This window comes from Chrysochloris asiatica, unplaced genomic scaffold (assembly GCF_000296735.1).
Source record: "Chrysochloris asiatica unplaced genomic scaffold, ChrAsi1.0 scaffold00026, whole genome shotgun sequence".
In the NCBI taxonomy this organism is placed as follows: Eukaryota; Metazoa; Chordata; class Mammalia; order Afrosoricida; family Chrysochloridae; genus Chrysochloris; species Chrysochloris asiatica.
The window spans coordinates 15,656,494-15,681,631 of record NW_006408544.1 but is presented as its reverse complement, the minus strand read 5'-3'; the positions used below and the strand labels follow the sequence as shown (position 1 = coordinate 15,681,631).

At 36.8% G+C, this 25,138-nt stretch overlaps 1 protein-coding gene across 1 annotated transcript in view; it reads left to right on the top strand.

Moving 5' to 3' along the window:
• The window catches only part of EPS15 (epidermal growth factor receptor pathway substrate 15), a 207,941-nt gene that overhangs the window by 114,822 nt on the left and 67,981 nt on the right, over positions 1-25,138 (top strand). Inside the window, exon 13 of the mRNA XM_006839756.1 lies at positions 18,167-18,239. Within this exon, the coding sequence (XP_006839819.1) occupies positions 18,167-18,239 (73 nt within the window). The remainder of the gene's footprint in view (positions 1-18,166; positions 18,240-25,138) is intronic.

The following is a 25,138-nucleotide window of genomic DNA, read 5'->3' as shown; positions in this document are numbered from 1 at the left end:
AAGTTCTTTTCTCTGTTGTTAAGAATGTTGTTTGTTTGTCCAGTGGTGAGGATTTTTGTTTTCTTTACAATGAGATGTAATCCATACAGAAGGCTGTGTTCTTTGATTTTCACAGTAAGTGTTTTAAGTCCACTTCACTTGCAGCAAACAAGGTTGTATCATCTGCATGTCACAGGTTGTTAATGAGTCTTCCTCCAATCCTAATGACATGTTTTTCTTCATAGACCCCAGCTTCTCGGATTATTTGTTTAGCATACAGGTTGAATAAATATGCTGAGAGAATACAACCTGTTGCACACCTTTTTAAATTTTAAACCATTCAGTGTTCCCATGTTCTGTTCGAACAACTGCCTCTTGGTCCAGGTACAGATTCCTCATGAACACAATTAAGTGTTCTGGAACACTCATACTTCTCAATGTTGTCCATAGCTTGTCATGATCCACACAATCGAAAGCTTTTGCATAGTCAGTAAAACACAGGTAAACATCTTTCTGATATTCTCCGCTTTCAGCCAAGATCTAGCAGACATCAGCAATGATATCTCTTGTTCCACGGCCTCTTCTGAATCTGGCTTGAACCTCTGGAAGTTCTCTGTCACTATATGTTTGCAGCCGTTTCTGTATTACCTATGGTAAAACTTTACTTGCATGGGATATCAAAGAGATTGTCCAATGATTTCCACGTTCTGTTGGGTCACCTCTCTTTGGAATGGGCACAAATATGGATCTCTTCCAGTCAGTCGACCAGATAGTTGTCTTCCAAATTTCTTGGCAGAGATGAGTGAGTGCCTCCTGTGCCGCCTCACTTAATTTTTATTCCATCAATTCCTGGTGCCTTTTTCTTTGCCATTTCCTTCAATGCACCTTGGACTTCCTCTGTCAGTATCATTGGCTCTTGATCATATGCTTCCTCTTGAAGTGGTTGAACATTAACCATTTCCTTTTGGTGCAGTGACTGTGTATTCCTTCCATCTTCTTTTGATGCTTTCTGCATCGTTCGATAATTTGCCCAGAGAATCTTTCAGTAACGAAAGTCGAGGCTTGAAATTTTTTCTTCAGTTCCCCCAGCTTGAGAAATGCTGAGCATGTTCTTCCTTTTTGGTTTTCTGATTCCAGATCTTTGCACATTTTGTTGTAATATTTGCCTTTATCTTCTCGAGCTGATCTTTGACATTTTCTGCTCAGCTCTTGGACCTCCTCATTTCTTCTATTTGCTTTAGCTTCTGAACTCTGGAGAGCAAGTTTCAGAGTCTCTTCTGACATCCATTTTGACCTTTTCCTTCTTTCTTGTTTTCTTAATGACTTTTTGGTTTCTTCATGTATGATGTTCTTGATGTCATCCCACAATTCTTCTGGTCTTAGGTCTTTAGTGTTTAATGTATCAAATCTATTCTTCAGCTGATCTCTAAATTCAGGTGGGATATATTCAAGGTCATATTTTGGCTCTCATGGACTTGTTTTCATTTTCTTCAGCTTCTGTTTGAATTTGCATAGGAGTAATTGATGGTCTGTTCCATAGTCTGCCCCTGGCCTTGTTTTGACTGATGATATTGAGCTTTTCCATCATCTCTTTCCACAGATGTAGTCAATTTGATTTCTATGTATTCCATCTGGTGAGGTCCATGTATATAGTTGTCTCTTATGCTGTCTAAAGAAGTATTTGAAATGAACAAATCATTGGTTTTGCAGAATTCTATCATGTGTTCTCCAGCATCATTTCTATCACCAAGGCCATATTTTTCAACTACTAATCCTTCCTCTTTGCTCCCAACCTTTGCATTCCAATCACCAGTAATGATCAATACATCTTGATTGCAAGTGTGATCAGTTTCAGATTGAAGAAGTTGGTATAATTCTATTTCATCCTCACTGGCTTTAGTGGTTGGTGCATAAATCTGAATAATAATGGTATTAACTGGGCTTCCATGTAGGCTCATGGATAGTACCCTGTTATAGACAGCATTGTACCTCATGACTGATCTGGATATGTTCTTTTTGACAATGAATACAACACCATTCCTCTTCAATTTGTCATTTCCGGCATAGTAAACCATATTGTTATCAGATTCAAGATGGCCAATACCACTCCATTTCAGCTCACTAATGCCTAAGATATCAATGGTGATGCATTCCATTTCATTTTTGACAACTTCCAATTTTCCCAGATTCATATTTTGTACATTCCATGTTCCTAATTTCAATGGATGTTTACAGCTGTTTCTCCTCATTTTGAGTTGTGCCCCATCAGCAGATCAAGGTCCCTGGGGCTTTTCTCCCACGAGCTTTACTCCATTTGCATCATCACAGTCAACTCTACTTTAAGGAGGTAGCTCTTCCCCAGTCGTGTCTTGAGTGCTTTCCAACCTGAGGGGAGCTCATTTTCCAGAACTATATCTGACACTATTTCTCTGCTATTCATAAGGTTTTCAGTGACTAAATGTTCAGAAGTAATTTGTCACTCCTTCTTCCTAGCCTGTCTTCATCTGGAAGCTCATCTTAAACCTGTCCACCATGGGTGGCCCTGCTGGTATTTACAATACCGGTGCCATAGCTTTCAGAATCACGGCAACTCACAAGCCACCACAGTACGACATACTGACAGATGAGTGGTGAAGAATGGCATTACTGATTGAATAATTGAAGCTCTAGGTTATAGAGTACATTGTTTGGTAATACATGCATGTATCATCATTTTTTAAACCTCCATTTAGGGAGATTTCATAGTTGAAATCTTAACTTGATAGGTCTGAATATGGTGTCCAGTACAGTAGCTAGTAGCATATAATGTTATTGAACATTTGATATATGTCTAGTCCCAATTAAGATGTGCTGTTAGTGTAAAATATAATGTATTTCAGAACCTTAATATGAAAAAACAATATACACCTCATGGTGCGGTGGGAGAATGCACTGGACTTCAAGGTGGATTTGAACCACAATGTTGGCAGTTCAAATTCACCAGCAGCTCCTTGGAAACCCTATACAGGGTCACGATGAGTCGTAACCTACTCGACAGCACTTAATGGCAATAACAACAGCATATTGAAATGTTTGTATCTTTATATACCTAGTTAAATAATATATATTAAAATTAGTTTCACTTGTTTTAATTTTTAGTGTGTGGCTATTCAAAAATTTAAAATTACATGTGCAGTTTATATTATATTTCCTTTAAGGGGCCTTGGTGGCATTGTTGGCTAAGCATTGTCCTGCTAACTACAAGGCTAGCAATTCAGACTCACCAGCCTTTCCATAGGAGAAAGATGAAGCTATCTGCTCTTTCCATAAAAACTTTGTCTCAGAAAACCTTGTATAAGGTCACTTTGATTGAGTCAGAATTTACTCAGTGGCAGTGGGTATGATGTATTAGACAGCTTTGGTCTGAATCATTTGTATTCTGTAAAAATTGCACTCCCCTCCTCCCCCCTGTAAGGCTCTGGAAACTTACAAAGATATACTTACTTCTTAAAGAGAACAGTAGTTTTAGAATTTATTATGGTCCATATACTGGAAACAAAAATGCTACCAATAAATTTCACTTCTGGTGAATTGAGGAAGGAACCCTGATGCTGCTGTGGGTTAGGCGTTGTGCTGCTACCCACAAGGTCAGCAGTTCAAACCCACCAGTTGCTGCAGCAAAAAGATGAGGTAATCTGCTCCCATAAATATTTATATTCTTGGAAACCCTATGTAGGGTCTCAGTAAGTCAGAATCAACTCAGTGGCAGTAAGATTATATAGTAGTAATAGCTAACATTAACCGCATGCTGAAGCCTTTTTAGACATCAATTAATCATATGTATCAACTGTATTTTTCCTATTTTACAATTACAAAGAAAGCCAGGGTTTAATTTTACATTCATGTCTTTTACTTTTGTTTAAAACATAATAAAACATTTGGCATTTCAACATTTTTTATGGATGTTGTTAAGTACCATTGAGTCGGTTTTGACTCATAGCCACCCTGTATAGGGTTTCCAAGGAGTGACGGGGTTTGAACTGCCTGTTTGGTTTTTAAACTGACCTTGCAATCCAGTACTTTATCCTGTAGCTGCACACCAGGACTTTAATTACATTAATTAAATTCTACATTCTACATGCATGGGCTTTGTTTTGTTTTCCTGTGTGTAGATTTGAATTACTTTGCAGTGCCTTTCTTTTCCACTTCAGGGACTCCATTTAGAATTTCTTACAGAGCTGGTCTAGTGGTCACACCTATTTTTGTTTGAATGTCTTAATTTCACCTACATTCCTAAAAAATAGTATTCGTGATTGACATTTTTTTCAGCACTTTAACTATGTTTTTCTACTGCCTCTGGATTCCAAGGTTTCTGAGGCCAAATTGTCACTTAATCTTTTTTTTTCTTAAAGTTTTTATTGTGACTTGAGTGATAGTTTACATGGGAGAGCATCAGCTTTACATTCATTCTATCGTATACCGTTTCATTGCAATAATTACAATCCCTCCATGCATTCTCATTCAACAGCATTTACTTCCATTCCCTCTGGTTTTTGTTTTTTTGTTGTTGTTGTTTTTCCTAGGAAGTATACCGAAGCACTCAGGAATATATAAACATTCAAACAACCAAAGGGTACACCCTGCAAGCCTGACCCCCGCCATCAGCACACAGCCCCTCTCCCTCCCTGAGTCCAGAGTCCCCAGCTACTCCATATCTCCATGTCATCTGCTCTGCCTCCGTCTCCGGTGTCACTGTTTATATGGATATGGTCCCACACTCCGCTCTTTTCCCTTGATGGTCCCAGGGTCCTCTGCTCCTGGACTGCAAGATCAGCCACTCCCATCATTTTGTTACAAAACTTCTATCTTTGCATTTGCAACACTCATAATCAGTCCTGATAGTAATTATTCACTATTGAACCGTAAGAGTCTTATTCCCGTTTCCTTTCACCAGCCCTGTCCAGACAGGTTGGAAACCACTCAGTGGAGATTCTACCTTCACCAGCACCCTCTAAAACTAGGCTCCCGCTTATAATTGGCACTTAATCTTACTGGGAATCCTTATATGACAAATTCTTTTTTTCTGTTTTTTGAGAGCTTGATTGTGTTTGATGTGCTCTCTTTGGGGTTATTGTACTTGATGTTTGCTGAGTTTCTGAAGGATTGTAGGTTGATAACCTTTTTGGAAATTTTTCTGCATTTGTGTCTTTAAATATTCTTTTGTTCTATCTGTACTCTTCTTCTGGGATTCTCTTATGATGCATATGCATATGTTAGCTCTTTGGGTGGTGTTCCACATTAGTCTTTGCTCAGCTGTTTTGAGTCTTATTGCTCTTTAGACTCCATAATTGCAGTGGCCTTATCCTCTAATTTGCTAATTCTTCTACCAGCTCATATCAGTGACTGAGTCCTTCAATGAATTTTTAAGTTTCAGTTGTTTTATTTCTCAATTCCAAGATTTTTGTTTGGTTTCTTTTTGTAGTATTTATCTTTTTATTTAAATTCTCATTTTGTTCATACATTGTGCTTCTGATTTCTTTTAGTCCTTTGAATTTGTTTAAACTGTTGCATTGTAATTTTTTCAATCTGTTTATAATTTCTGGGTTTTTTCCTTTTTGTCTTGTTCTTTTGAATGGACTATCGTTTGCAGTTTTTATGAATGCATTGTAAGTTTTGATTAAAGCCGGACATTAGAATATTTCATTGTGTTGTGCATACCAGACCAAGGTTTCAAGTCCACGCTTAGCAGTCTTCAGGTCTTTCTTACACACTGATCCCTCACCTGCTCTTTGAGGGCTCCAATTCAAATCAGACCTTCCTGTTGCTCCCAGGCCACTCAGTATATTCACCTGCTGTATTTCCTTAGGCGTTAGAGCCTGAGACCCTTCTTAAATGCACAGGAGAACCATGGGCCATATAATACGTAATTGGGGCTGTAACTAGGATTGGCAGCAGTTGTCTGTCTACCATACCTAGACGGAAGGAATGGAGACAGTGGAAGAAGAGATTTTCCTGTTGTTTGAAATTCATCCTTCTAATGTTTGTTTGTGACTCCTTGCTGCCATTCTTTGCCAGCAAATACAGATTGCTGGTTGCTTTTCTTAGTGTTCGTGTAGGAAGGATTAGGATCCTAGACCTGTCTACCCTTCGTCTTGCCAGTCTTTTGCTTTCTACATACCATGTTTTTCCTGCTGGATAAATAAAACAGATTAATTATTTTGAATTTGAAAAATAAACTTTTATTTCTCCTTTGAAAAATTACCCGTCTAATTTTGGGACCATCCCCTGAAAAGGCAGTGCTTTTGCTTATGTGAGCTGTCCCTCAGAGTTTGTGCTTTTTCTGTTGAGTTAGACTCTCCTTTCAGTGATTTGTGCACATGGATATATTGTCTGACTTATTTTAAAAAACAAAATAAAAAACTCAGTAACAGCCAGCCTCCCAGACCTATAAGAAGTTTAATTATTCTCGTGTGCACGTAAACTTCCATAGCATTTTTCGCTGTTCTTGTTAAGTGCTGTCGAGTCGGTTCCAACCCATAGCGACCCTGAACAGGGTTTCCGAGGCTGTAAATCTTTATGGGAGCAGAAAGCCTCATCTTTCTCCTGTGGAACAGCTGGTAGTTTTCGAACTGCTGACCTTGCGGTTCACAGCAGTTCAAACCCACCAATGGCTCCATGGAAGAAAGATGAGGCTTTTTGCCCCATAAAGATTTACAGTCTCAGAGCCCTTTACAGTGTTACTATGAGTCAGAATCAGCTCAGTGGCAGTATATATATATAGTTAAGGCAGCTTCTTCAAGAATTTAAAAACTTAGCATACATATCAGTGCCTTGACCTCAAACTTTACCTCAATTTTTTATCACCTCATCATGAATTTTAAGATTAGAGTATAAGGTCTTCTAGCTTTCAGACTTGTTTGAATTAAAAGCCATGACTCTCACCAGCTGTCTATAGGTGTATTTATAATCTAGCTCAAGGCTGCTGACAGTTCCCAAGATAAGCAGAGTCAGAGTGTTCTGTTGCCTTTCTAGCAATTGTTATCAATTTTCTGAGCAATTAGAACCTCAGCGGCCTCTCTTCTTCTCACAGAGCAGAAGCCAGAAGAGAAGGGAGAGCCATGTTGCTAAATATTACCATTCAGAGCTGAAAAACACATGACTCCAAAACCTTTAGGGAGGCATTATTTCATGTGTATTAAAAATCTGTATGTCTTTACTTAATGCTGAAATGCTTTCAGAATCTCACCCTAATCTTCCATTCCAGCTTTATTTCCACACATGAACCTTCCATCCTCTAGATAAATTATTACATCTAGAATTTTGTCATGTCTTCCTTAAGCTTTCCCTTTCAGTTGGAAGACCATTTTTGTATCCTGTAGTTATTCTTTCTACCAAGGCTTACCTGAAGTTTCACCTCCTGTAAGTATTCTCAGACTGGAGAGATTTCTATTGATAAATATACCACTTATGGCTACACAGCTTGTTAGACAATCACCTTATCTTCACTGTTATTAAGAAAGCTTTCCCCAGTGTTTCCAAGGAGTTAAGTACCTGTTACATGTATTTCCACAACATCTTATGCTTAGCTTTTGTAGCATCAAGTACATTACATTGTGATTACCCCTTTAGACTTTTCTTCCTAACCCCTCAACACCAAATGTGTGTGCATATGCACTGAATTGTGAGCTTCTTAATGGTATAGACTGATCTCATTTTTTCTCTCTCTAAAGTAACAACTACAGCTTTTAGTATGCGTTGCACCTCAAAAGTGAAAATCCTCACTACTGGACTAGTAAATAAACATGATAAATGGAGAAAAGATTGAAGATTTCAAAAACTTCATTTTACTTGGATCAATGCTCATAAAATCAGCATTCAAGAAATCAGACGACATAACTACATTAGGCAGATCTGCTGCAAAAGTACTCTTCTATGTGTTCAAGAGCAAAGATAGCAGGTTAAGGGCTAAGGTACACCTGACCCTAGATGTGATTTCAGTTGCCTCATATGCATGTGAAAGTTAGACAATGAATAAGAAAGATGGTAGGAAAATCAGTACATTTGAATCACAGTGTTGGCAAAGAAGTTTGAAAGTACCATGGGCTGCCAGCAGAATAGGCAAATCTGTCTTGGAATAAGTACAACTAGAAGACTCCTTAGAAGTAAAGATGGCAAGATTTCATGTCTCATACTTTGTACATATTGTCAGAAGGGACCAATCCCTGGAGGACATTAGACTTGGAAAAGTGGAGGGTCATTGAAAAAGAGGAAGACCCCCAACAAGATGAATTGACACAATGGCAGCAACAGTGGACTCACACATAACAATTGGCACAGGACCAAGCAGTGTTTCGTTTTGTTGTGCATAGAGTTGCTGTGAGCTGGAACTGACTGTGTGGCTACTAGCAACAACAACAAAAGTAGAGCACAATGAAAAGCATATAGTAAAATTCAGTATATGTTTGTTGAATCTTAAAGGAGCACTAGTGGTGCAGCAGTTAACCACTCAGTTGTTAACCAGAAGGTTGGTGGTTTGAACCTACCTAGTGTTTCCACAGAAGACTTGGCAATCTGCTCCTATAACTACTGCAGTTTAGAAACCCTGTTGGGGCAGCTTTACTGTCACATGCGATCACTGTGAGTCAAAAATTACCTAACAACAACTACAAAGTTACATAGGATGATATTGGGCTTGGTTTCTTTTCCATTCTTCACAGCACTCCATGTATAATAAGTAGATACTCGGTATATTTGTAGAGAAACTAAAAGTTACAAAAAGGATTTATTTAACAATTTATGCACAAAGGTGTATTGGCATAAATTAGTTTTCACTGCAACTGAAAACAATTTATTCCTCTTATAAGAGAAGAAAACTGATACTTTAAAAAATCTAGGCAAAAAGGAGAATTTTATGGCTCTATATTGCATGGTGGTGGTGGTATGCCATGGAGTCAGTTCCAACTCATGGTGACCCTGTATGGGTTTCCAAGGCTATAAATCTCTATGGGAGCAGAAAGCCTTTCATCTTTGTCCCATGGAACAACTGGTAGTTTCGAACAGCTGTACCTGAGGTTAGTAGCCCAACTCGTAACCACCACACTACCAGAGCTCCTTGTATGTTGTTGTTGTTGTTGTGAAGTGCCGTTGAGTCAATTCTGACCAATAGCAACCCTGTATAGGGTTTCCAACGAGCACCTGGTGAGCTTGAACCACAGACCTTGAAGTTCAAATGACTTTGCAGTCTGACGTATTAGCCCACAGCGCCACACCAGGACTCCTGGTATAGTAAAATTGTATAGTAGGAGTAAAGTCAGGGTTATGGTATCAGGAACCAGGGCCTAAACCATGCCTTTCACCTTGGGGTCTTAGTGTGGAAATTTTATTCTTCTTCAAATAGGAATATTGGCTGCCGCCTGCACTAGGACATAAATTTGCCTATCTTCATCCTTTCACAGGGAAGATTTGTATTAGAAATAAACATTTTGGAGCCAGACTTTCTGGGTCTAAGTTCTGGTGGCTTTGCTAGCTCCTCGTTGTATGTTCTTAGGCACATTTCCTAATTTCTCTGGGCTTCAGTTTCCTTAGCCCTAATATGTGGTGGTAAGACTAATAACTATCTTTTAAAGGTAATGCGAAAATAAAATGTGAGAATTAAGTGAGATAATCTATATAAAGTACTTATTGCACAGTACCTGTCATGTTATAAATGTTTAATAAATACTGGCTTCTGTAATTATAATTATTGTCTGTGGTAGTGGTAGTTTTCTATTAGTTCTAACTAAATTTAGAAAGATTTTGACTGCGTTGAATTTGGTCATGGCTCATTTTTTATTTAATCCTGGTGATTGTAAAATGAGGTGCTTTGATTCATTAAACTTTGGTCAGAAGCCAATCCTTGGCCACTCATTGCATAGAGAGACCGTCTGTGAAAAGATTGCTTCTTCTCTTTGAATTATATGGGTAGGTGAGAGAGAATGAGAACATCAGTCTTCTAAAAGAAGAGATTGCTGGATCCTAAAAGGATTGCCAGAGCAAAAGGCTGTTACTGCAACAATTTAACCAGAATGATAGGTGATAGAGACAGAATTTGAATCCTCACCTATTTTATTACAAATTCTGTGCTTTGGAAATTATATGAGTTTCTAAAAGTAGTTATCAGTTCTTAGGTACTATCAAGTCAGTTCTGATGTATAGTGGCCCTATCTACATACAACAAAGCAAAACTCTGCCCAGCCCTGCGGCACCCTCACAATCTTCCGCTATCAAATGTTTGAGCACATTGTTATAGCCACTGGATAAGTCCATCACACTGAGGGTTTCCCTCTTTTTCAGTGGCCTATGATTTACCAAACATGATGGTAAATAGAGACTGTTCCCTCCTTATAATGTGTCCAAAGTATGTGAGATGAAATCTTGCCATCGTCACTTCTGAGGAGCATTCTTCCAAAACAGTTTTGTTAGTTCTTCTGGCAGTCCATGGTATATTTAATATTCTTCACAAATGCCTTAATTCTAAAGCATCTTCTCTAGTCTTCCTTATTCATTGTGCAGATGTTGTATGCATATGAGATCATTGAAAGTGCCATTGCTTGGGTCCTCATAGTGGTGTCTTTGCTTTTCAATACTTTAAAGAGGTATTTTGGAGCCGATTTGCCCAGTACAATATGTTGTTTGGCTTCTTGACTGCTACTTCCATGCCATTGATTGTGCATCCAAATAAAGTGAAATCCTTCATAACTTCAGGGTTTTTTTTCTGTTTATCGCGATGTTGTTTATTGATCCCATTTTGAGGATTTTTTGTTTTTTTTACATTGAGGTGTAATCTAAACTGAAGGCTGTAGTCTTCAATCTTCATCAGTAAGTACTTTAAGCAAGCAAGATTGTACCATCTGCTTATCATAAGTGGTTAATGAGCCTTCTTTCTCTAATCCTGATGCAGCTTTCTTATTCATATTTGTAGTCCAGTTTCTTGAGTTACTTGTGCTCAGCATATAAATTAAGGTGAAAGGATGCAACATACCATTTCTCATTTTAAAGCTAAAATGCAACTGTGAGTATATCCCATCTGAAGTTGGAGATCATCTCAAGAATAGATTTTTGCCTTGAAAACTAATAACCGAAGATCAGAGGAGTTGTGGGATGACATCAAGAACATCATTTATGAAAAATGCAAAAGGTCATTAAAAAGATCAGTGAGTCTCAGAAGAGACTCTGAAACTGACACTTTGTATTTTACTTTGTTGTTTTTTTTTTTTTTAACTTTTTAATGTGAACTGAGTGAAGGTTTACAGAGTAGAACATTAGTTTTGCATTCAACAAATCATATACTTCCTTCATTACAATGATTGTCATCCATCCCCTCCATGTACCATCAGTTAACAGTATTTACCTCTTTCGACTTGGATTCTTGTATTCCTTCCTCCTTGTGTCTCCCACTACCTTCATCATTTGCCAGCCTCCCTTTTGTTTACATGTGCGTACCGTCTAGCCCATAAATAATTTTTCCTTCCTCTTCCTTCCCAGTCCTGTTCAGTCATGGAATGTTTCTTTTATCCAGAAAACCTTTTAACTTTTTCAGCAGTGATCACATACAGTATTTATCCTTTTGACTAACTTTGTGATTAGTTTTGTGATTGACTAATTTCACTCAGTATAAAGTCCTCCAGGTTCTTCTGTGTTCTGAGGTATTCATTATTCTGCAGTGTTGAGTCATATTCCATTGTGTGTATATACTAAAGTTTGTTTAACCACTTTTGTACTGATGGACATTTAGGCTGCCTCCATCTTTTTGATGTGTCTCTTGTAGACAGCACTTTGAAGGATTCTGTTTCGTATTCATTCTGTGACTCTATCTCTTGACTGGTGCGTTTAATTCATTTATGTTCAGTATAATTATCAATAAATAGAGATTGATAACTGTAATTTAGCTGTATGTCTTTTTGTAGTGGTGTGCTGGTTTCTTTGTGCTACATAATTTTCTATGCTGAGTTAATTTTATTTGAGTATTCTTGTCATTTATTCATTTCTATTGTGTTAATGTTTATTAATTCTTTATCTGATTTTCCTCATTTTTGTGTGAAAGTGTACCAATTTTCTTTGAGGTTACTCTGAAATCTGTTATTTTGCAGTTTAAAACAGTCTGTTTTATCTTGAAATCTACTTCACTTACTTGCCATTTGGAAATTATGCACTTACATTATTCCCTCTTTTTGCTTTGTAGTTGGCTTCTTTATAAATTGATTATTCTTTTTTCCTGGTTTCAGTCTTGTAGGTTAGGTTTACTTTAAATATTTCTGTATCTGAACTGATTTCTGGATATTGTTGTCATGTATGGTAATCTCAAGTTGTTGTCTGCTGTTACTAGTTCTTAGTTCAAAGAAAGCCCTTTACTATTTTTTTTAAAAATTGGTCATTACAAATTTCTTTAATTTCTGTTTATCTAAAAATGTCCTAATTTCACTGTCATATTTGAGGGACCATTTTGATGGGTATATGATTTTGGTTGGTAATCTTTTTCTTTCAGAATTTTGTGTTTGTCATCCCATTGCCTTCCTGCCTGCATGGTTTCTGTTGAGAAGTCAGACCTTAATATTATTGGCTGTCCTTTGTAGGTAACGTTTTGTTTTGCCAGAGCTGTTTTCAGGATTCTTTCTTTGTCTTTGGTTTTGGAAAGTTTGATTATGATATGTCTTGATGATTTTCTTTTGGGGTCTGTCCTGTTGGGGTTAGTTCGGGTTCATGTTTGCGTATCTTCTTGTCATTCATGATGTTAAGAGAAATTTTCTTTCAACAGCTCTTCAGCAATTTTCTCTATGCTTTTTATTGTCTCTTTTTGTTCTGGAATTCTGATCACCCATACGTTATTTCACTTTATGGTGTTCCACATAACTTAGGTTTTCTTCAGATTTTTTTCATTCTTTTTTGTGACTGTTTTCCCGGCATTACTAGTATTGAGAGATTTATCTTAATTTGGGCTTCCATTGCTTCAAATCTACCCCTTTGTCCTTTCAATGTATTGTCCATTTCTGGATAGTAGTCTTAAAAATCTTAGTTAAATCTTCTGGATTTCTGATTACAGGTTTTATATTGTTACAAAATTTACATTTGTCTGTTCTTGTCACGTTCTCCTGAATTCTTCTAAATTTTTTTCTGTGTTTTCCTTGCTTTTTCTGTTAGTCTGTTCAAAGTACCTAAACATCATTCTTTTGAATTCATTTTCAGTTGGTTCCATTACCTTTTGTGTCTGTGTGTTGGGTGTGTGTGTGTGTGTGTGTGTGTGTGTGTGAATTTAGTGAAGTTTTACAGACAGGATCATTGGTTTTACATTCAAGTCATATGCTCCGTTTCATCTCAATGACTTCAATCCCATCCATGCATCAGTTGTCCTACTCCTTCCTCTGGTTACCATGTACAGAGATCCTTTTTCAAACTCTTATGTATTTGTGGTATATATAAATATAAGCCACAGGCAACCATCTTTCTGATATTCTCAGCTTTCAGCCAAGATTCATCTGACTTCAGCAATGATATCATTTGTTTCCATCCTCTTTAATCTTGAAAGATTAAAATCTAGGTGTCTTTTGGTCTCATTTTATTGCTCTCCTTAAAACCCAGATGTCTTACTGAAGACAAATAATGAGAATATCATGCTATTCTGTTGGTTTGTAAGAGAAAGTGTTGTTGTTGTTAGGTGCCATTAAGTCGGTACCGACCCATAGTGACCTTATGCACAGCAGAACGAAACAATGTCTGATCCTGGGCCAACCTCACTACTGTTGCCACACTTGAGTCCATCGATACTGCCATTTGGCCAGTCCATCTTGTTGGGGGTCTTCCTCTTTTTCTCTGACCCCCCACCTTACCAAACATGATATCCTTCTCCGGTGACTGTTCCCTCCTGACAATATGTCCAAAGTATGAGAGATGAAGTTTGGCCATCTTGACCTCCAAAGAATACTCTGGGTGCACTTCTTCCAAAACAGATCTATTGGTTCTTTTAGCAGCCTATGGCATTTTCAATATTCTCCTAAGAGAAAGAGGCAGTTAATAATAGGAACATATTTAGAATTGTTGTTGTTAAGTGCTATGAAGTTGGTTCCAAGGAATGACTGGTGAATTGAAACTGCCGACCTTGCAGTTCAAACGGACTTTGCTGTCTAGCGCATTAACCCACAGCACCACACCAAGATTCCTCTTTAGGATTAAATGTGCTCAAGAAGGTTTTTATAAATACGTTTCAAGGATTGAAGAATACGATATTTTTAGTTTTCACACATTGTTGTTAAATGCTTGGCTGCTAACTGAAAGGCCAGCTGTTTGAACCTACCAACCAGGCCTGGCAGTCCTCTCCCATAAAGATTAAAACAAACAAAAAAATTATACCCAATGCTGATGTATACAACTCACAATGACCCTATACAGAGTAGAACTGCATAGGTATTTCAAGGTTGTAAGTCTTTACAAAAACTTTCTTCAAAATAGCAGCTGGTGGATTTGAATCACCAGCATTTTTGTTAGCAGCTCAGTGCTTAACCAACTGCGTTACCAGGGCTCCTCCCTAAAACACTTAAGCCTTGAAAAGTGATGGGGCAGTTCACACCCACCAGCAGCTCCTCGGAAACCTTAAACAGGGTCACTATGGGTAGCACTTAACAAGAACAACAACAACAGGATTGCTGTTGGTCATAATCAACTCAAAAACATACACAGTGTCCAACTGGTTTCTAATTTTGCTGCTTTCTGGTTGGAAAACAATGGATGCTTTTGCTCAGAAAAAGAGACATAATTATCTGGGAAGAACTTTGAAGGTGACATAATCCTGTTTTTGTAATAATATATGTATAATATAAAATTAAGATATATGGTGCATTCCTTTCTCCCCATAAACAGAGCCTGGAAAAATGGAAGTGAATTGCCTGGACTCAGGGTTCTCTGAGCTTGACTATCCTTGTGACTAGCTTTTGAACTACTTCATATACTTTGTAAGCTGTCAACCTAACCTTCTAAAAGCCTAGTTTGGGCTTTCCTTTCCTTGATGGCTTAGATGATATAGTAGTCCTATGGAATGAGAACTCTTCAGTCTTTAGAAAACCAGAGAACTCTATCCCTGACCTCTCTGTATAGCTTTGTTAATTGTAGATTCCTTAGAATGTATAAATATCTTGTGAGTTAATTAGGGGCAAAGAGATCATCTACCAGAGAGAGTGGGTAAAGCCATTTCTTTTTCTTTTTCTGGAAATTACTAAAATGAAGGCAGTAGCTTTAACTATCTTGACATCCAAGATGTGTGGTACTTAGGACAAAGTGTTCATAGCACAAAAAAATATTTTGTGTCATTTATACCCACATGAAATGGTGGCCTCCTAGGAAAGCTGCATAGCAATAGTATTTTTTATTGTGGCACAGAAATCTTGAAAAGATTGGTTTTAATTTGTTAATATTTAATGCTTTGTGTTAGTTATATACTTATTACATCTAGAGTAATATACCCTTTCTAGAAAAGGAGATAATGGAAGAAATATGGTTACACATCCTTAGTGCTCCTAAATATGTGAGATATTTTTGCTTGCTTGAAATGAGAAGGATCACTATAGAGTTTACCAGCATTGTAAGATAATATAATAGCAATTTGGCATCGCGAAATTGTGTGGAAATGATTTGATCTGCAGTTTTGATTTATAGGATAGGTTTTCAGCTTTGTCTTTAGTGATAAAACAGAATGTTTTAATTTTGGAAGTGTTCTGTTTAGCAGTGGTATGTTTCAGTACTCGGTTTTGATAATAAAAAGAATTGCCATGAGAATAAGATTTTATTAAATAACTATAATTAAAAGTTAAATTTAATCTCAGTACTGTTGCTGTTGTTGTCGTCAAGTCAGTTGCAACTCATAGTGACCCTAGGTAGGCTTTCTGAGGAACAAATGGTGGGTTTAGTCCACTAAAATTGCAATTAGCAGTCCAGTGCGTATTCTACATTGCCATACTAAGACTCCAATCTCAGTGCTAAGAGGAATTGATGCCTAAAGACTTCCATATTTTACTTAGCAGTTTGCAATGATTTTTAGGATATGTTTAAAGTTGTTGCCACTGTTTCTCTTTGACACACACATACCCAAAATTATTAATTAAAGACACTGAGGAGACATTTGTACTCTCTAGGCATCTTCTATTTCACCCAAATAGACTGTGTTTGCTTGTTATAAGTGAGAGTCCTTGGTAATCTATTTGCCTTGTTCACCAAGTGAGTTTTCTTCCTTTGCCTTCTCGTTCTGTCTTGTCTACTTTAAAAGTCAACTTGCTGCCCTCTTGCTACCCTGTTTTCCTGCAAATACATTTGAGGTTCTGAGCAGTAATAGCAGTTAACAGCAGAGCAAAAAAGAGTGAATACAAACATGTACATCTATGTGCGTGGTTTTGATCTATGATACCATTTAATGTTTTTTATTTTTGTTATTATCCACTGTTGGAAGTGAGGAGCTAAATTGATATTGACCTTGTATGGATTGCCTCTGAGGATTTGTCATTGGGGGAGGGGGCTAATTTTTCATGTGCCTTATCTCAGACATGCTGCAGCAGACTGAAAACATTCATCTGCTCATATAAGGAAGAAAGAAAAAATTTTCCAAGATTGAGCCTCACAGAATTTGTGGGATATTTTCAGATTTTTGTTTCTTTTTTATTTTTGCTCCTATTTTTTGGTAAGGGAAGAAAGTGGAGGATGACCTTTGCATAATAAGTAGATTCAGGTATGGGAAGAACAGGCTGCAACAATGATTCTCATGGTCAGGGACTGTTTAAAATCTCCACGACATCGTGGCCCACATTGCATTCCATCTGACAAACGGTTAGTGAAGGCCCTTGGCCATTTCAGGTGTTTAAAAGAACCGTATGCCAGTAGCTTTATTCATCGTCTCTTTTTCTTACCTCATTCAAATCCTATGAATATTGTGCCTATATATCCAAAACAGTTAATTTTTGTCTACAAAGAGGTATATAAATGAATTATAAATGTAGTATGCAGTTGTCCCTAAGTATCTCCATATCTCCTTTGGCATAATTTTCTCACTCTCCTTTTAAGTTCCAGCTTAATAGAATTGAGCTTACATTTGTTTTTTGTCTGAGATGAAAACTGAAATATTATCATGAAGCTGTAACGAGAAGCACTGCAGTACGAGTCCAAAAAGACTATTTGAATGAATGCTTTCCTCCTCTAGTCACATTGCCTTCCCCTACCCCAAAAATGTATTACTGTAGAGTTTTGGGTCTACGGTAAAGCTCTGTTATATATACAACATGATTATGACTTTCTCTCATTTTGTAGTAAAGGAAGTTGAAGGGACTTACATAATTTCAGTACGAATGAGCATGTTACCTCCAAAGAAATAACTTTATTTTGTAGTTCTGAATCTAAGATTGGCTTGAAATTCATTCATTAGGAACCCAACTCTTATTGAAGGATACAAAAATTTAGATAATGATGTTTCAGAGTAAAACTGGCGCCTAGCATATTTAATTTGTAGAGTAGAAATAGATAAGTGCTAATATTATTCTTTCTTAGTGTATATATTTTATGTTTTTAATAAATTTATAAATTTGGGTTTGATAAGTTCTCCTAAAATAGCTTTTTAAAAAAAACACAAAAAAAACCAATGTGGTATTTGATAGCACAGATGGGCCTGCTTGTGTTTCAACAACCGTTCAACTTTTTATATGTTGTTGCATTCTAAAATTGGTACGTATTGTAAGGAGAGATTAGCATTTCAGTAAATTTCCTTTTTAAAAATGTTGTTGACTTTTCTATTAGCCATTTTCATGTAATTTGACTCTGATACTTAAGGGTTAAGCTTACAGGGCTGATGCAACTCCTCCTTTTTTTCATCAATAATTTTCATTGGATAGTAGTTCCATAGCAACAGTGAGATCAGTGAATCCTGAGTGTTTCATTGACTATTTTTCTTCTCTTCCTTTTTTAATCTATTCTCTTTTCACCACATTTTACTGAGAAAGCAATTTTTTTTTTTAACAAACAGAGCTTATATTGATTTCTACTCCATAAATAATTAAAAGAGGGTAGAAAAATCTGCCCTTCATTTAAACATTGAATGTTTCACAATGTATTTAAAAAGCGATTCGGGATTAGGAGGATGGATAACCATACCGGCTGTAGCTGATGTTCTCAAATATTCTTGCATTGTTTGCTGGTCTTCTAGGGAAAAGAATAATGTGGAACAGGACCTTAAGGAGAAAGAAGATACCATTAAACAGAGGACATGTGAGGTTCAGGTAAGTGAACTATAAAATTTGGTATTCATTTCTGATTTGGGAGTATTCATTTTAAATGTAGAGGTTCATTTATTGTATGATAGGTGTGGTATTTAGGCATAGGTCAAGTGAATACCTAATATTTATATAATATTTATGTTTATCTTTTTTGAAAAATAATTGTTTTTGCTTTGAATTCTGGCCTGCAAAGATTACACTGCAGTGAGAAAGCAATCTCTTCAGCATAGATTTCTAATTTTAAAAATATTTTAAATATAATATTTGCTTGCATGTTGTATCACTACAGGTGAGTGTGAATGACTTACAGTGTAAATAGCATTATTATACCAGTAAAATTCAGTGAGTGAGACCATCTTCATAATAGAAAAATTGTTGTTCAATGGGTGTGAGATTCTGTTAGCTAGGAGACCTGGTATATATAAAGCACTGTTTCTGTTAATACTGGAGAGAAACGGTGTCCGGAATAGTTTAAAATAGCATTTATAAGTTATTTAGTAGCCAGTATGTTTTAACTTTGACATAAATAAATTTAATTTGTTTTCACTAAGTACTGTGTTAAGTAGCTTCATTTTACAAATAGAGAAGACAATAAAAGCTCTGTTTCTCTCTGGGTAATAATACAAAAGGGGCATTTCAAACATTAAAAATATAGAAAATTGGGCAGTGTTGCAGTTAGAGCAGTAAGTAATGCATGTGACTTGGCTGTTGGGGTACCATTTCCTGACTGCTGCACTAGCACATAGGTTGGATGTGAAAACACTGGTAGCAGTTTTCAATAAGTGCTTATGGATGGGCATTTATTAACAGGTTATTTTTATGTTGCATTTTCTTGCTTGTCCTAATTGTTTTAAAAGGTGAAAACTACAGTGTTAAACCATTGTGTTGTTTTGATAAAGAACATTCATCAGAAATTGTCAGATTGACTGTGCTAAAGAGGAGAGAGTGATTTACTGTGGGATTAAGGAAGCACGCAGAGAGACTTCTTGTGGAAAGTTGATTCTCTGATTGTCTTAACAGTATTTATGGAATTTTCTGGAGTTTTCCTAAAAGAGATACAAATACCAAGAGACCATCACTAGTGTATTCCTCTTCCTGGCAATGAGATGAGGATAGGTGGAAAGCTACTTCAATTACATTATTTTTGTGCAATTTTTGAGCTTCTTACAAAATGCACAGGTCATATACTGTTTAAGCAGTTATTGCTGACGATAGTTTAAGAATGGAAGACAAAATAATCTATAAAACTTTTCTCAAACTGAAGAAACAGATATAGTGATATAATCTTGGACAGCTGCTAAATTTAGCCAGCTACTGTGTCCAAGTACATATCATAGGTTCTTATAATGGACCAACGTTTTATTATTTGAATATGTATCTGCCTAGGTTTTTTTTGTTGTGGTTGTTCTCTCATTCTTTGGAGGGATGTAAATTTAAATAGCCAGTTTGGAAGAGCACTAAAATTTTGCATTGTTCCCATTAGGCTAAATAAGCTATCCTTGAATATTTGACATAATTATATAAGTATCATTGTCAGTTGAAATTTCCATGTAATTTGTCTGTCCTTCTTTGCTTAGTGCTACTGGTAAGGTGTACATTTCTCCTTAACCCTTGCTACATCTAGCACATATGATTAGCACAAGAAATCCAAATTGTTGAATATTTCTGCTTAGGGTGCTCTAAGTATAAGGTATCTGGGGCATGGTTAGTACAGACCAAGTAGCAAAGGTTAAACATATATTTATAGGGAAAAAAACCCAAAAACACTGGATTGTTAAGGTTTGAGTTAGTAGATCCACTACTTATTCTACCCAAGTAAAGGTATCAGCATTATCCATGATAATGTGGTACTAGACAAAGAATGACATGGATAATTGACATCTTCAAAGAATCTGTGCTTCCCCTCTTCTTTCGGATCCCAGTTCTAATGGAGGTGCTACTGAGAAATGTCAGAATGAAGGTATCAAAGGAGAAGAGAAATAAGGGAATTTTGACCCATCAATAAGCATCTATTTCATTTACACTTTACTGAGTAGTCTGGCTTCTCTGCATATTGAAAATCACAGTAATTTTATCAGCTCGTGACTTTAAGCAACTAAATATTCAAAGCCTCTTTAGATGTGACCAAAGCTCCAAAAGACAGAGGTTTTTTTTCTGTTTTTATTGTGTTTATATAATCTCTTCAAGGCACTTAAATTAGAAAATATGCTGCATATTTAATTTGTGAAATTTTGTTTCCCATTAGTATTACTGAGGACTACCATCTTAAAAACTTTCAGATGAGGGTATTTTCCCAAAGACCAAACCAACCATTGATTTCAAATTTTATTTTATGAATTCATATTCTTAAACTCATTAGTTAAGAGTTCAAGTTCTATGAGAAATTGGGTCCAAAGTGAGTCAGTACCAAGGGGAAAATGTGAAAGGTTATTCTTCTTCAACTAGTAGTTTTATTAGCTTCAACTTTTTTTGTTGTTTAGTTTAAGTTTTCCTATCTTAAACTGCCTGTATGTGATCTTACTAAAAAATTTCTCCTGAGCAGTCAATAAATATTCATTTTTATGCTTTAGTCAGTTTTGCGTAGAGGTTAATAGAAAGAACTTGTGTCACACAAACATGAATTCAGTTCCTGACTCTGCTACTTTCTAGGTTTGGGATCTTAATTTAACCACTCTGTTCTTTAGTTTTCTCGTCTGCAACATGGCGTTATAAAAATACTAAACACTTAAAGTTATTGTAGGAATAAAATGAGACAACACAACTAAAGTGCCTCGGGTATAATGCAGTATTACAGATATAGTGACACAGTAAGTGTTCAGTAAATAGTGCAATTACTATTATTATTTTGTACTCTGCAGTCATTGCTTTACCACCTGCCCTTCGTCTTCACCCTCACTCTTCTCTGACTTGAATCGTCATTTAGGATGATCTGCACATAAATCAGTTACACCAGATACCACTGTTTTGAGTCTGCCTTACGGCAGCACCAAGTGTGACAGCATAGAATAGTGCTCCCTAGTGTTTTCAGATTGCTGATTTTTCAGAAGTCTCCAGGCCTTTCTTCAAGGTTCCTCTGGGTGAACTCAATCCACTAATCTTTTGATTAGCAGCTCAGTACATTAACCCACTGAGGGACTCTACAGTTTCCTTGGGGTCAAATCTGCCTCATGATGACTTCATGTGAGTGCTCCATAGGATTTTCAATGGCTAATTTTTTGGAAGTAGATCATGGGGTCTTTCTTCCAAGTGCTTCTGAGTAGATTTAATAATTTGCAAATACCTCTTTTCGGGGTTACTGCTGCCATTTTGGAGGAGTCTTGGTGGCCCAGTAATTAAGCACTCAACTGCTAGCTGAAAGGTCAATGGTTCTAACCCCAGCCATTCCGTGGGAGAAGGATATGGCATTTTGCTGCCATAAAGATTGTTGTTCAGTGCAGTCAAATTGGTTCTGACTCTTAGCAACCCTGTATAGGGTTTCCAAGGAGTTTCTGGTGGATTTGAACTGGTGACCCTGCGGTTAGCATTCCATTGCTGATCCTACAACGCCATACTAGGAGTCCTCCATAAACATTATTGTTGTTGTTGTTGTTGTGAAGTGCCATTGAGTCGGTTCCGACCCATAGCGACCCTATAAAGGGATTCCAAGGAGCAGCTGGTGAGCTTGAACGGCCAACCTTGCAGCTCAAACGGCTTTGCAGTCTGGCGCATTAATTTAACCCACAGTGCCACACCTGTGTCATCAATTCGGTTCCGACTCATAGTGGCCCTGTGTAGGGTTTCTGAGGAGTGGCTGGTGGGTTTGAACTGCCTACCTTGTGCTTCACAGTCCAGTGCTAATCCTACAGCACCCCACCACCATAAAGATTGTTGTTGTTGTCAAGTGCCACCGAATCGGTTCTGACCCACAACAATCCTGTATAGGTTTCTTAGGAGCAATTGGTGACTTTGAACCACTGACCTTGCAGTTCAAACTGACCTTGTGGTCCAGTGCTTTATCCTACAGCATATGGGGCAGGTACTCTGTCCTGTAGATAGGGTTGGATCAGAATCCAGTCAATGGCAACAGGCAACTTTAGCTACCAACCTATTTTTCTCTTTGTTTTGCTGTTTTGTGTGGCCATTTTATTCTTCCCTATTTCTTTCTTTAACCCTATTCAGTCTACTTTTACTCATATCACTTTGGTTTAATTTTTCACCCCAAGACTAGCAGTAGTCTTCAAGTCAAATCCATTTTCAGGTTCTTTCTGAGTTAGTTACTCCTTTCTTAAGTTTCTCTCCTAGATACCCTCCTACCTGTCTTCTATTTTTTACTTATGACTCCTTTTCTCTTCTTTCTCAGTACTGTTTTTCCTTCTACATAACCTCCTCTTATTTATATGCTGATGATTCCCAAATATTTCTCAAGTCCTTAACTCTCTTGAGCTCTAATCCCACATCTGTTGTTAGAGATTTTGATATTTATCATTTCAAAGTCAGTATGTCTAAAATGAGTCTTATCTTGGGAATCCTGGTATGGCACTGTGGGAAAAAGTACTGGACTGCAAGGTCAGTTTGAACCATAAGGTCGGCAGTTCAAATTCACTAGCTACTCCTTGGAAATCCTATACAGGGTCGCTATGAGTCAGGACTGACTCAATGGCACTTAAAAACAACAACTTGTTGAAAAATACTGATTCATTTTTAGACTTTCCTGTTTGTCAGTGTTTTCCATTCTCACTGCTGCTACCCTTATCATCTAACATCAGAAAGTCTAAAGTTAAATCACAGTGCTTCGTGCCATTCTTCCTAAACCTGTTTTAGTATCGTGACTCTCAACTGTGAAAGTCATTACCTCTGTTTAGTGCATCAATTCATGATGGGAGGATGGCATGCTTCCCAGGTATAAAAAAAGGCTGAAATGCAAACCTTCCTCTTCTGCACTTCTTGTTTTCTAATTTCTTATTGACTCTAAACTGTGAGCCATGTACATTCTCCTTCTCATCTGTATCTTATACCTTTTGTTGTTGCATCTGAACTGCTCTATACCTTCCTGTTTATGTGAGTTGCACCCCATACCTTAGAGCCCACGTCAAGTCCCACCATGTCTTTGAAACTTTCTGTCTCTTCAATCTACCTTAGTCTTTCTCTGTACCACTTAGATCTTTTTTCTTTTCTTTTTTTAAAATGCCACTTATATCTTATGTGCCATGTATACTATGGTGCCATATAGTGCATTTTTGGGATATGTAGATTCCAGTTTTCTCCAGTCTTTATTTTGACCTCCTTAGAAATTGCACTTTGGGTCATACCTCGCACTACATTTGGTATTCCTTGGGTCATACCTCGCACTACATTTGGTATTCCTAGATAGAGGTAAATTTAAGGAAGCTATTCATGGTGTGCATGAAATTAAAAATAAGACAAGACACAGAGTAAGCATAGACAGAAAAAAATGGAAGGACAGCAGGTGCCATGAAGGGTCAGATTTTCCATATTTTTATTGCTACCCTTGTAGAAAAGAAACTCCTGATTATTTATACTTCGTCAGTAAAAACTCAGCAATTTAAAGTATCTGTCCATGCTTCTTTCATTTCTAATTTGCAAAGTTGATATTTTTTCTTAAATGAAACAGGATGACTTATTTTAGTTGGACATAAAATTAGGTATGTGAGCTCAACATTCTTTTTCTAGCAGTGTTCTTTAGAACATGCTGGGAAGCATATGATTGGGAAATAAAGGCAGGCTGTTAAGTGGGGTTTTCTAACACCCACACGAGTTTTACAGACTCCCTGTTCTTTGACTTAAACATTTTGCCTTATAATTGATAACATGTTTGATATTAAGAATAATGCTGTAACTTCCATTTTGCGAATTAGGTCATGAATGTACCTGATTATTCTAGTTTAGGATTTGTCTTTAGTGGTTTTGGAATCCTGGTGCGACACTGTAGGATAAGCACTGTACTACATACCACAAGGTCATTGGTTTAAACCAATCAACCATTCCTTACAGAGCTGTTATGAGTTGGAAGCAACTCGATGACACTTAGCAACAACAAATAGTGGTTTTTGCTTATTTTTTAAATTAAGTCAATAGTATTTACTTTTAGATCACCAAAATAGTTAAAATTCTTCTTGTTCTGTAATGATTTTTCTGGTGAATATATACACCAAAATAGTTAAAATTCATCTTGTTCTCTAGTGATTTTTCAGGTGACTATATACACACAGTTGCTAGTGTAAGTACATAACTGTGAATATTGTTTGGGACTTTTAAAAAACATTTTATTAATAAATTAGTCCATTTTCTTTATTTTTTTATGCAAAACAAGTACAAACATTCATGTTGCTAATATTTTATATGTATAATGCTTAGTTATTCCTTCAGTTGTACAACATTTAAATTATATTTGCGCTTTCTAAGATTAATTCATTTTTAAAAAGGTAAGAGTTTGTATGTATTTATAAAATTTATTTCTAGTACCACCATAGCACTTCATGGAATACAGAAGAAAGAGGGTCAGCTTTTCATTTTCCAAAATTTGAGTGTTATCTAGCAAACTAGTCATTTAAAAAAAATATTTCTTTTTAAGTAAAACAGATTTTTCAGCTCAAGTATTTCTTCATTCCTGAATGGGAAACCTTGGAGGTGGTTTCCTTTGGTGTTAATTCTAAAACAAACACCGATGCTGTATTACGCTAGTTTTATTCATTCTATCATTGCCACTCTCAAATTGCTGCTATTCTTTATTTTGCCATTGAAGGCACAGGTAGGCAAGTAGAACATGATCATGGGAAATAGAGCAGAACTTGGAAAGGCAAACATCTGTAAAATGTCTGCACTCACTCACTTTACTGGGTAGCATTTGCTGAGGGCAAGCACTTACCAGGAGTGGATTTCCCCAAAGGGGCCTACCTTACGGT